The sequence below is a fragment of the Corythoichthys intestinalis genome, chromosome 22 (assembly GCF_030265065.1).
Source record: "Corythoichthys intestinalis isolate RoL2023-P3 chromosome 22, ASM3026506v1, whole genome shotgun sequence".
In the NCBI taxonomy this organism is placed as follows: Eukaryota; Metazoa; Chordata; class Actinopteri; order Syngnathiformes; family Syngnathidae; genus Corythoichthys; species Corythoichthys intestinalis.
This window is the reverse complement of record NC_080416.1, coordinates 15,403,669-15,417,366: the sequence shown is the minus strand read 5'-3', so window position 1 is coordinate 15,417,366 and position 13,698 is coordinate 15,403,669. Positions and strand designations below refer to the sequence as shown.

The window sequence follows — 13,698 nt, the reverse complement described above, 5'->3', positions numbered from 1 at the left end:
GAGAGTAAATGGGATAATGAAGAAGGAGGATTACCTTCAAATTCTTCAAGATAACCTAACGTCATCAGCCCGAAGATTGGGTCTTGGGCGCAGTTGGGTGTTCCAACAGGACAATGACCCCAAACACACATCAAAAGTAATGGAATGGCTAAATCAGGCTAGAATTAAGGTTTTCGAACGGCTTTCCCAAAGTCCCATTGAGAACTTGTGGACAATGCTGAAGAAACAAGTCCATGTCAGAAAGCCATCAAATTTAACTGAACTGCACCAAATCTGTCAAGAGGATTGGTCAAAGATTCAACCAGAAGCTTGCCAGAGGCTTGTGGATGGCTACCAAAAGCGCCTAATTGAAGTGAAAATGGCCAAGGGACATGTTACCAAATATTAGCGCTGCTGTATGTATATTTTTGACCCAGCAGATTTGATCACTTTTTTCTGTTCACCCATAATAAAGTCATAAAAGAACCAAACTTCATGAATGTTTTTTGTGACAAAGAAGTATCTGTTCCAATCACTCTATCAGAGAAAAATCAGAGTTGTAGAAATAACTGGAAACTCATGACATTATGTTCTTCACAAGTGTATGTAAACCTTTGACCTCAACTGTATTTGTTGCTGTCAAATACCCACTTTGGGAGTAAAGTAGAAACTAATAACTTCTTTAATGTAGTGGAAATATTTGAAGATGAATGATGAATAAAATGTACTTGGATAGCCAGATTGAAAGAAAATTTACAACTCTGGGAGAGTGTGGAAATTACCTGACTTGCGTCATCAGATTCTCTGTGCACGTTGACATTGCTAAGTAAAAGGAATTTGGCAATTGATTCATAATTCTGTTAACTTGCACATGTAAATGGCTTTTTCAGAAAGAATTTAAAAAATGGAATTTTAACTATAACTTGAATATTAGCTGCATTTAAACGTGGCCGCTGTGTTGCCATTCACTTTTTCACAATTTTATCAAGGCACTTCTTGGATCCAAATTTAATGATATACTCCATTCATAATATTGATCATGTTTTTCCATTACTATTTTTTCCCTTTAAACGAAAGATCCATAAATGATTTCAACCCTTTTGACACTTTTTTTTTTTTTACTCGCATTGCCATACTGAAGATTTCAATTTTAGAGACATTTACCTCAAACCGTAGCCACTCTATGAATAATTCAATGTTGTTTATCCATTCTGGTGTTGGCGCAGATGCCAACACAGCATTCTGAGGTCACTGTGCATGTGTGAGTGTGTGTTGAAAAGCGTTTATTTATCTTACAGGCCTGAAGGACGTGAAGACCTTCTGCAGCACCTCCAGCAGGGTCTTCTTGCCGCAGGACGAGATGTAATCCTGAGCCAGCTGTAAGAATGGTAGGCAGTCCTCGCTTTCGCTCCACACGTGCTGTACAAACACATGATTTTTTTTTTTGTGAATTAAAAAAAATATGCAGGAGGATAAGAGGAGTCAGCTGTCTGTCAGGGTCAGCACAGCAGTAGAACGGAACAACAAGGCATGGACTGAGCAGAAATAAGATAATTATAATGAAAGCAGTGGAGGGGAGTGGAAATTTTTAAAAAATAAAAATATTTTTATAAAAGAGATTATTAAATGGTTTCATCCTGTGTAAACATTAGTGTTGCAGTGTATTGCACCCCCTTGTGGAGTTATCCAGGATGACACACTAACTGAAAACGTAATGAACTCATTCGTTGCCACCATTTGAAGCTGGCAGCGAATGAACTGATGTGATCAGTAGATTGCACATGAAAATGAAAATACTGATTCACAATATTTTTTCATTTCAATTTGTATTGTTAAAAATAAAAAATCCAAAATAGTCGTTACGGCTGCAGCTATCGATTATTTTGGTAATTGATTATCAACTAGTCAGTTCGAATAATAGAGTAATCGGATTAGGAACATTTAATGTGTTGCAGAATACATTTTTAGGAGATGGTAAACAAAGGCTTGCTGAGATTGCACTGTCAAAAGAGCATTAAATGCGAATTCAAAATAAAATTTCCAAGTGTTTTTTTCAAACTATGCACAATTGCACTTTCATTTAAAAATAAATTAAAATACCGGAGTTTAGCCTCAAACCGTTTAAAAAATAAATATATAAGGATCTAATTACAACAAAAGAACAATTAGCTAACTTGCATAACTAAAGTCCGCTAGCTTAAATGTTATAAAATGCTAAAGTTTTTTTTTCTTTTTACAATGCTCTTAACAAAATTTTCAAACACATATTCCCACAAAAAACTGCTAAATATACCCCTAAACTAAATTACAAATGCATGAACATATTAGCATCAAACAAAACCTTTAAACCTTCTGTTGGTTTTAACAGGCAGCAGCTGGATTCAGCCTTGTTAGACAAGTTATGTCATATTCACTTTTGCTACTAGAAGGCAGTGTATCCACCCAAATCAATAAAACTAAATGCAATACTTTCAAAACTAATTATTACAACGCCACTTGAATTAAACAAATCCTTAAAGCAGCAAAATTTCATTCGAAGCTATTTTTCCTAATCGAAGTAAATATTGCTAAGTATACCAATGAACTAAATTGCGAATGCAAAACAAAATCATTAGCTCAAACAAAAACTTTATGTTGGTCTTAACAGGGAGCAGCTGGATTCAGCTATGTTCAATGTGTTATGTCATGTTCACTCTTGCCACTAGAGGGCAGTGTATCCATGCAAATCAATAAAACTACATGCAAAAACTTTCAAAACAAACCATCACAACGCCACTCCAATTAAACAAATCCTGGATGCAGCAAAATTTGAGTTGAAGCTTTTTTTGATTCAAATTACAGTACTCGAGTTAATCGATTAATCGTTGCAGCACTAATAGTCATGTTATCTATTGTGTGTATGTGTGTGTTCGTTCCCTGTGGTCTTCGAAACGGCTGGGCGGTTTTTGATGAAATTTTACACAGTTGTACTTTACGTGTCTGGGAATGTTCTTAGATGGGTTTGATCTCTGTATGCCTCCATTTATTGCGGAAAATAAATTTGAAACTCAAAAAATGAGCATAATAAATCCCTGATTGTGGAGGCTTTTGGGCAAAAGACACGTCTCTTGCGATTGTAATATCGCAGTTGGCTTTCAAACAATGGTTTCACGTACAAATGTAAATGTGCTGAGATGATACGTTGTGGCTTTGAGTACTCCACAAGACATTCTATTTTTTTTTTTTCAAATGTACAATTATCTGGAATATTAGAGAAATTCATTTCGGCTGGATATTCATACCGTAGCGACTGTTATTTATTATGTGTTACGCCCGCAATGGTTCATGGGTAGTTGTGGCAACCATGACGGAGAGTGGCGGTTGCCGTTGTTATGTTCTGGTGTTTTCTGTTTAATAAAGGCAGTGTCTCGTGCGATTTATTGGACACAAGAGCAGCAAGTGTGAAACATAAAAACTTTGTATCTCATTCTTCTCCACGTCTCTCACCACAGTACTGTACATAGTGCTGGAAAAGCAATTCTGCATTAACCCCTTTATGGTGTCCTTTTACTATTACTACATTACAGCTCCATCTCTGTTTTATCTGCCCTTTCGGTTGAATTCCGTTCACATTACACAAACCCGAGCAACACCGGGCCATAGTGCTAGTTTGAAACAAAATTTTAAAAAAGAAAATTAAAAATGTGGGTATTTTTTAAATAGACTTAGAATAATTTGCACCAAAAGAGGGAACATTTTTGAAATGTCATTATTCCTTAAAATTCACACTGTATTTCCATCACAGTACTAGCATTTGCAAAAAGTTGTTTGTTTTAGGCACTAACAGCACTAAACGAACTATTTAGGGCTTAGGAGTTGCTATTAATGTGATTTTTAATATTCCCTCACTTCCATATTAAAATGGTGTTGACTGGCAGAAAAGTACTTTAACTTGAGGCGCTTTTCCGTATGTGTACAGTAAAAGTTGTTGTTGATTGACGGTAAACTTTATCAAATTTTCTTCCTCATTACATTACAGGAAATGAGAGACAACGTATGTACTTGTCATGGAGCACCATTAGCAAACTAGTGTTGTTTAACTGGAGTCCAAAAGTCAAACGGTTCAGAGTTACCGTAAAACTCAACCGATTTGGAAATGATTGATTATTAATTAGATGGGGCTTTCCAAGGCAAAGACCCAGATCGTAAAATTCCTTTTTGTTTTTGTTGTTGAGTTTCTTCGGCACGCCGCACAGCCCAAACAGTTTGACTGACACGGTTCGAATATGAAAATGACCGGAATTTTCGCACAACACAGGGGATTTTTCGAATGACTCCCAAAAATTTTCCGGTTGCCTGTAAACAGGTTTTTTTTTTTTTTAAATAATAATGTATCTAGTCCTACATTTGGGGTTTTTTGAAAATTAATAATGTATCTAATCCTACATTTTTTGACCAAATTGCATAATTTACACATAAAAAATTCCAGAACGGTAAGGAGCATAAAAGTTGCGTACAGAATTCACCAAAAACCGTCCCATTCCTAATAAGATGCCATTGACAGCCGTGTACGTCCAAATTTCCCATTCATTTTCAATGGCAGGAAGACATACTGTTGGTCCATGTGTTTTTTGACCATTTACCATGACAACCCATTGACATCAAACTGGCGCCCAAGTAAGTCGATGTCATTGACAGCCATGTACGTCCAAATTTCCCATTCATTTTCAATGGCAGGAAGACATACTGTTGGTCCATGTGTTTTTTGACCATTTACCATGACAACCCATTGACATCAAACTGGCGCCCAAGTAAGTCGATGTCATTGACAGCCATGCACGTCTATGTCACTGACGGCCATGTACGTCCAAATTTCCTATTCATTTTCAATTGCAAAAAACCTGTGTGGTTGTTATTTTTTACCAAAAACTTACCATTACAGCCTATTGACATTCAACTGCTGCCCAAGTAAGTAAAAATGTATTTGACAGCCATGCAACAGGACATGTCCCCGAAATGTCCCCAAATAAGCAGGAAGTGACCTGACAGCAAAAGGACGTGTCCCCGAAATGTCCCCAAATCAACTGGGCGGGTCTTAGATATGTATCTAGCCCCGTCGTAATTACTTCAGAAATTGACATTTGTAGTTTATCATGACATTATGAATGTGTCCCTTACTAGCTGGGAGGCAATGTTTGAATAAAACAATAAAAGGAACTGATTTGAATATGTTGTCATATTATGTTAAAGGTCGCCCCGAGTGTTTGCTTTTTCTTTAGCATCGCCTCCCTTGTCAGTCACGCCCTCATGTGGGGGTGATGCTACAAGATGGCAGGCGACGTCTTGGTGAGTTGACTTTGATCCCTTGTGCAAACTTGAGCAAGGCACCAAAAAACAGAATTTGACTCGATGTGGTGTAAGACTTTTTCCCGCAGAGGATTTTCAATTCCTACTTTTGGATTGAGTGGGAGTACTCGGTGCTAACGAGTCCCATAGAGAGAGTTATTGTAGCTGGTGTGCATGTGTGTGTGCGCGCGCGTGGGCCTGCAGCGATTGGCCTGTGTTACATTAGAATGCGGCGTTACACTGCAAAGTAGAGCAGAGTCAAAAAACAAGAAAGATACATGGATGGATGGAACTACATTTGAAAGTGAAACCTAGCACTATTATTTTTTTGTGTAAATGTACTAACTATTCCATTCTCTGCCATTGACAGCAAAAGATGTCTAGTCCATTTAAACAGTGAGGTGCTTTTAAAGAAGCAAAATACAGTTGCCCAGATGGAGAAAATAGTTCATTTTAACCGGATGAGTTGTACTGGAGCAGTGGTTTCTTAACCGGGGTTGGGGTTAGATGAGTAAGCCTCAGGGGTTCAGTTAAGGTTAAGTTAAGGTTAAGAAACGCAGAGCCCTATTTTCTATGCTCACTCAATCTAGGTAAAGTGGTGTTTTAAACCAGGTTTTAAACTGGGTTGCCCTCAATTTACAGGCTTTATTCCATTTCTTTCAAATGCTCGCCCTCTATCTAATTGGAGGAGAAATTGGTTTGCTCAGTGGAAGGTTGACTGGTACTTGGTATCAGGAAATTTAACAGCTCTACAGACAACGTGAACAGCGTAGATAATTAAAAAAAAAAAAAACAACAACAAAATTGTGTCATTTTACGCCATGAAAATAGTATGTCATGCAAGGATGTGACAATAATGTGAACACACTCAGACACTCGAAGGCGAAGGACACATTTTCCTGAGCTGGGAAAATGAACAATCAGAGGGGATGGTTATTATAAAAAAACACACACAAAAAAACTTGTAATAATTACGAAATCTGAATGTCAAAAATTGATATTCGATATTTTCTGCGTCCTATATGGTATACTGGGGACGGGTTTCAATAAGCTTCGGCTTCTCCCGTCAGCCCTTTTCTTTTCGGGTTGAATTATTTAACACATATAACACATATAAATGCTGTATGTTTGTTTGGATTTGTCATGCCTGAAGGGAAAATAAATAAATAAATAAATAAAAATAAAATGAGAATGCAAACATGAAAACAAAAAATGGAACGATGTGAAATTTGAAGAAATTTAAACGGGAAATCACTTAGATGATAGCATGCTACGTTTTGAATTCGTAAAAAATGGCTTTATTATGAAATTCTGAAGGGTACAGTGAAAGCAAATGTGAAACTCGTGGGGTTCGGTACCTTGAGCAAGGTTAAGAACCACTGTACTGGATGTTATGATAAAGTTCAAGTTTTGGCATGATAGTTTTAATGCGATTATTTTAACGTACTAATATATTTCATGATATGGTTAAGTTTAATATTGGTATGTGACCTCCATTAAATTGGCCCCCATCAGACGCAAATTTATGTGATAATGATGTCAATCGTTTGTGCTTGTTTGTGCTGTTTTTAACGTGATAAATTGCATTTTGTAATGTAAAAAATTTTGAATATTAAGTTGAGTTGAGTTGCGTGATTGTGGTAAGTTAACATGATGAATTTCACATTGCAATTTAACACATTAAAAGGTTAAACTCGAATGTATCATGTTAATCCTTTCATGCATGTTTAAAAAAAAAACAAAAAAAAAACAGTGCACTCATTTAACTCATTGGCTGCCATTGACGGCGCTAAACGTTCCATGCATGTTGACTGGGCATTCGCCCTTCCCACTCTAAATGGATTGGACATTTAGCACCATCAATGGCACTGAAATATGAGCATTCAGAGCCAATCTTCCTTGTTTAAATTATTTGGGGGTCTGTTGCCATCAATGGTATGCAATGAGGTAAAAACATTTTTTAAAATCAGCTTTAGAGTGTTACTTAGGGCTGTAACCAGTGTGTATTTCTGTTTTTATGCATTTTAATTTCATTTATTTAGTTTTTGATAACATTATATTAATTTGTACAGCACATGAATTTTGAAAATTACAACAATGAATAATCATTTTAAAAAATGTGATATACAGACCAATAATTGCTAATTTAGTTTTTTTTAATGAGCAAAAATAGTCACTTGCTCTATAAATGTATACACTGAAAAAAAAAAAAACTCCTTTAAGCTAAACTAAACTAAACTATTTAAATTCCCTTTTTTAAGTGTAACTCTACCAGAAAAAAGTGAAATTATAATTATATATTAATTACAGATGAGCTGTCCTGATCCGATCACGTAGTCTCACTGTTGTTGGTCAGGCAGTGCATTGGAGTTGGTTATTAAAGTTAACGATGATTGACAGATATTTGGGTTTAATCTTGCCAGAGACGCAAACTTCAAAGCGCCGCATGCGTCAATCATTGTTTAACTTGTCAAACAGTTTCTGTGTCAACTCATTGTGTGTAATTGAGCAGCTTGAGGGATTTGAGTGGACTCACTCAACAAAACTTTTAACAAAGCCAAGCATTTTTCTACTTTGTTCTTGTTTAAAAATAACTCGGTGGGACAGTCAAACTTATCATAATTACCACAATTTTCGGACTATAAGGCGCACCTGACGATAAGCCGCAACCCACCAAATTTGACACGAAAACGGCATTTGTTCATGCCGCACCGGACTATAAGCCGCAGCTGTCCTCACTGTATTATGGGATATTTACAACAAAAGATTTTAACCGGTTAACCGGTAACACTTTTGGACTGCGGCATTATAAGACTGTCATAAGACCAAATCAACCACCATGAAGCTTTGAACCAATTGGCTGCATAGCGTCACAGCTTCAAAAAGCTTCATTTGGCCACCATTGCTCCCTTGGGGGAGACAGTCAACCTTTGCTGCCACCTGCTGTCAACAATATTGTCGTTCACCATGCCTCTTAGCATGCATTACAGCGCTGCAGATGTAAATAACAATCAAAATTCATGTTCTGTGCTAATTATGTCTTCAGTTACTGTTCCAATTGTTTCGTTAATTGCTAGTTATGGGATTTGCTAACACTTTATTTGACAGTTTTGCCATTAAACTGTCATAAGACCATCATACTGATGACATGACACTTCCAGGAGCATTAATGAATGATTATGACAGATGTCATTTTGTGCCATCCGGCAAATTATCTCACTTTAGAATGAATGTAAACGATCTGAGCAGGACATAAATGGAGTTAATGACATCATCTTAAAATTTTTTTTTTTTTTTTTTTTCAAAGAATGGGGGGCGGCTACTTCGCGGTTTTTCACTTACCGCAGCGTGTTCTGGTCCCCATTAACCACAAAAAACGGGGGATCACTTTTTATTTAATCTCAAAAAAGCTTATTTGTCAGAAATGTTCTTATTTCAAAAATAGATATTATTCAAAACATTTGAAAACATTTTTTTTTCTTGATTTAGCTGTTTGGGCTCAAGAAGAACAAACATTAATATTTAGTTAAAGTAAGTGGAATAATCTAATGTAATAATCTGATAACTAGTCTTTACCACTCAAAACAAGATGGAGAAAATTATTTGATTAAATTTAAGAAAAATAATCACATTAAGACGTTATAAATTTGCAGTGTATATAGGTCTTAAGTGTCAACTTTTGAATAGCTGTTCAAAAGACAGCGTAAAGACAATTTTTGCCCAGCACTCAGTGTAGCCAAAAGGCTTGTCCGAGGCCTAAAGCTTTATGCTGCCTTCCTCCTGCATGCCACCTTTTTTTTCTTTCTTTCTTTCCCAAAATCCAACCCAGCATTGATTGAGTCAAGTATGACTAATATATGGAGCAGATTCCAGCATCAGCCACTGTTTTGCCAGTGGCCTTTTCTGCCCAGCAACCTTGGGGATGATGGTGCATGATTGCATAATATGACACCGCAGCGAGCAAAATGTGACATGTAATGCATCATAATCCAAGCGGGGGGGTCTTTGGAAGAGGGGTGGAAACGGGGTGCATGACATCATCCATTCCTTCCTCCGTGTCCACGGGGACCCCGCCTATGCTCGAACACACAAGCACGCAGTATGTATAACGAGAGGGAGGGAGAGGCCCACTCACGAAAGTGTCGGTTCCGCCCGGGCACAGCACGTAGAAGGAGACGCCGGGCTCCGCGTAGAAGTCCAGCCGCCTCTCGTCGTCCTCCTCGGCGAAGATGAGCTCGAAGGGGTTCCCCGAGCACCACTTCTCGGCCGCTTCCACCAGATGCTTGAACTCCATCCTCGCTTGGCCCCCACGCGCTGCCTCCCTGCCTCCTTCCTCCTGCCCACAAAGGCGCTCCTCGATGCGGATGTTGACGAGAGACAAAGAGGAGCCGAGCTGGTGGTCGCATCAGCAGCCGCTTTTCGCTCTGCGCATCTCGTCTTTACAATCCAGTCAGTTGGAAGACAGCGCCATTCCGCTCCGTTATGAAAGCAGTCCGGCGGGCGAGTGAGTGCATGATGCACAGGCAAAAGGGGACGCTGGAAAAAAAAAAGAGAAAAAAAAAAACGCGATGACGAACTATAAATCCGCGCAGGCGTCCATGTTGGAGCGTCCGGCTTGTTTTTTTCTTTTTTTTTTACATGCACGCATATTGACTTTCAAAACGTAAATAATAAAAGAAGACACTTTGTTTATACAAAAATACACTTCAGATAAACCACGTGTTCAAAAATACGCCCACTGGACTGGACACTTTATTAGGTACACCTGCTTGCACCATCGCAATGTAGTGCTTATATAGCAGTTATTTTTCCCCCCAATATTTAATTCAGAGTGATATATGCAAATATTTATCATATACATTAAGTACACTTCTGTAATCTTTACGTGTTTTACAATTAAATAGTAAATTTATCTTTAATCTTTGAAATGATTTGAAAAAACAATCCATAAAATAATATAACTGTCACTGTATCCTTTACTTTTTATGTTTTGAAAGGAAGATTTAGCATAAAATATTGTAATTTTTAATCACACACAAAAAGAACTTGAAGTACAAGTACAGCATCTATTTTTAGATCATCTTTTTTTAAAGACGGGATGTTTAATCTAACCCAGTGCTTCTCAATTATTTTCTGTTACGCCCCCCCCAAAGAAGACGTAAATGTTTCGCGCCCCCCCAAACACTCTGCCGCCACTGTAAATAATATGTCTATAATATGACTATTATAAGTACGCCTCTGCCTAACATTGTGTCCTTTTTTTCTATTGAAGAAAAAAAGTAACATAGATCAACTTATAATAAAGTATAACTTTATTAACATTGTTTTTTTGCCTGAGTAAAAAAAAAAAAAAGTCACATCCAAACTAAAAATACACACAAGGTACATTTTTGACCATTGGATACTGAAAAATAAAATGTAATAAAATCAGTAAACAATAACTAATTCAAATTGATTAGAAACATTAACTCATGAGGACAATATGCCAAAAAATTTGACCGAAAAAACAAAACTGAATAGAAGAAGGGAAAAAAATCACAGTATCACCTCCTTACGTCCTTTGCAATGGTGTGGGGTTATTTTGCACTGAGCATGCTAACAGTGCTCACCGGTTTCCTGATATAACACTGACAAAGAGGGACGATTGTTGGCAATATTCGGCACGTTTTCGCTGAAAAACAATCAAGCGGCTAATCAGTGAGATTGAGATCTAATGTCTTTAAGTGGCGTTTTAATTGATTTGACTTCCGGCTTTCTGCTATAATCATTTTTAGACACAGTAAACAGTGGTCTTTCCTCATCTCCCAGTAACTCCCACTGTATTAAAAGCCAAAAGGCAAACGGCCCGAAAAAAGCGCATTCTCGGCGGCCGAGGGAGAACCGTAGGTGAGGGCGGTCGTCGTGACGATCCCAAGCCGAAAATGGCACTTCTCAGGCAGACACCTGAGAACCGGAGAAGACGGTGGGTAGCTGCGTGAGTCCGGCCAGAAAACGGCTTTCGAAAATAGCGCACGGCTCTTCATATCGCTTTTCTGTCCTCTTGCTTAGTTCAAAAATACTGCGTGCACTCTGAAAATGAGAGCGCCATTGCCACCCACTGAGTGGATGTGCAAGTACACTTTATTCTAGTACGGCAGGCCACCCCCGGCATTGCTCTGCACCCCCCCTTGGGGGGCGCGCCCCACCATTTAAGAAGTACTGATCTAACCCTATATAAAACAGTTTAATCTTAGCATAGTAGGGATAGCTGAAGAATCTTAATGTCCATTTTTCAATTGTAATCACTAATTATTTCATTTTTAAAATCACAATTTAAAACAAATTCTCAGCATATTCAAAAAGACAAAATAGCATCACAATCACTTCATTTCCTATATGGAGGTAGATCTGTGTCTTTGTCATTCAATTAAGTTTTTTTTGATTGAAGTAACTTTAAATATATATATATATATGTGTGTATATATATATATATATTTTTTTTAATATATTCATATTTTATTTATATATTCATTATATATTTTCAGGCCTAATATATACTAGTATACTAGGCCTGCACAGTATATATGATCATCGTCATCGCGATATTTGCATGAGCAATAGGCCTATCGCAGGACCTGCAATTGTTTTTTTTTTTTTTTGAACATGTAAACTTTTATTTTGCTTCATAAACGCAGCAAGTGTGTAGAGACATGCTCTGTATGTGTATATATATATTTATATTAGGGCTGTCAAAATTATCGCGTTAAAGGGTGGTAATTACTTTTTTAAATTAATCAAGTCAAAATATTTGACGCATTTAACGCACATGCCCCGCTCAAACACTAAAAAGACAGTACAGTGTAATGTCCGCTTGTTACTTGTTTTTTGGTGTTTGACGCCCTCTGCTGGCGTTTGAGTCTAACTGATTTTATGGGATAGTACCATGAGTGAGCATGGTGTAATTATTGACATCAACAATGGTGAGCTACCAGTTTATTTTTTGATTGAAAATTATACAAATTTTAATAAAACGAAAACATTAAGAGGGGTTTTAGTATAAAATTTGTATAACTTGTACTAACATTTATCTTTTAAGAACTACAAGTCCTTCTATTTATGGATCGCTTTAAGAGAATGTTAATAATGTTAATGCCATCTTGTTGATTTATTGTTATAATAAACAAATACAGTACTTATGTACCGTATGTTGAATGTATATATCCGTCTTGTGTCTTATCTTTCCATTCCAACAATAATTTACAGAAAAATATGGCATATTTTATAGATGGGTTTTAATTGCGATTAATTACGATTAATTCATTTTTAAGCTGTAATTAACTCGATTAAAAATTTTATTCATTTGACAGCCCTAATTTATACATATATATATATATATATTGTTTGATGCAACTATTCTTTTTTTATTGCATTATAAGGAAACAACAAATGTCCAACCAAAAATGTGGCCCTAACACAAAACAACATCACTTTAGTGCGGCAACGATTGATTGATTGATTGATTGATTGATTGATTGATTGATTGATTGATTAACTCGAGTAATTTGATTAAAGATTCGAATTTAATTTTGCTCCTTCGAGTATTCATTTAATTAAAGTTGTAAGGGTTTGTTTTGAAAGTGTTTGCATTTAGTTTTATTGATTTGCATGGACACACTGCCTTTTAGTGGCAACAGTGAGTATGACATAACTCATCTCACATGGCTGAATCCAGCTGCTCCCCGTTAAGACTAACATAAGCTAAGTTTTTGTTTGTGCTAATGTTTTCTTAATGCATTCATAATTTAGTGTATAGATATATTTAGCTGTTTTTATGTGGGAATATTTGTTTAACCTATTTGTTAAGAGCACTGTAAAAAAAAATAGCATTTTATAGCATTTAAACTAGCGGATTTTTGCTATGTAAGTTAAACAAGTGTTCTTCTGTTGTACATAGATTCTCATTTATTTATTTTTTATTACCGTTTGAGGCTCGGCTCAGGTATTTTAATTTTTTATGTTCCTTATCCGATTACTTGATTATTTGAACCAACTAGTTCATTGATCAATTGACTGCTTAAATAATCGGGACCTGCAGCCCTATGTCACTTCAATTTTTAAGAAAAAATTAAATGTACTGTTCAAATGCATTTTTTGGAGTCTCAAATTTTTACTTTTGCATTCAAACATTTTATTTCTTTGATTTTTTTTTTATTTTATTTATTTTTTTTTTATTAAGGATTTTAAAATTATTTTTATTAAGGCAACCTTTTTCTAATGGATTGAATAATAAACACACAAATCTCCCTCCATACTCCACCAGGGGGCGTGCGACTCCGTGTATGTCAACAGTAAGATTAGCCTGTGTCAAGTTTCACTTGAACCACTACCCAAACCGGAAACATGAGTTGAGCGTGT

The 13,698-nt window shown here is 36.6% G+C and overlaps 1 protein-coding gene across 1 annotated transcript in view; it reads right to left on the bottom strand.

Annotated features, from left to right (window-relative positions):
* The window catches only part of mturn (maturin, neural progenitor differentiation regulator homolog (Xenopus)), a 43,575-nt gene that overhangs the window by 7,758 nt on the left and 22,119 nt on the right, over positions 1-13,698 (bottom strand). Inside the window, exons 4-5 of the mRNA XM_057827500.1 lie at positions 9,440-9,840; positions 1,276-1,398 (exon numbers count right to left, since the gene is read on the bottom strand). Of these exons, the coding sequence (XP_057683483.1) occupies positions 1,276-1,398; positions 9,440-9,598 (282 nt within the window). The 5' untranslated portion in view covers positions 9,599-9,840. The remainder of the gene's footprint in view (positions 1-1,275; positions 1,399-9,439; positions 9,841-13,698) is intronic.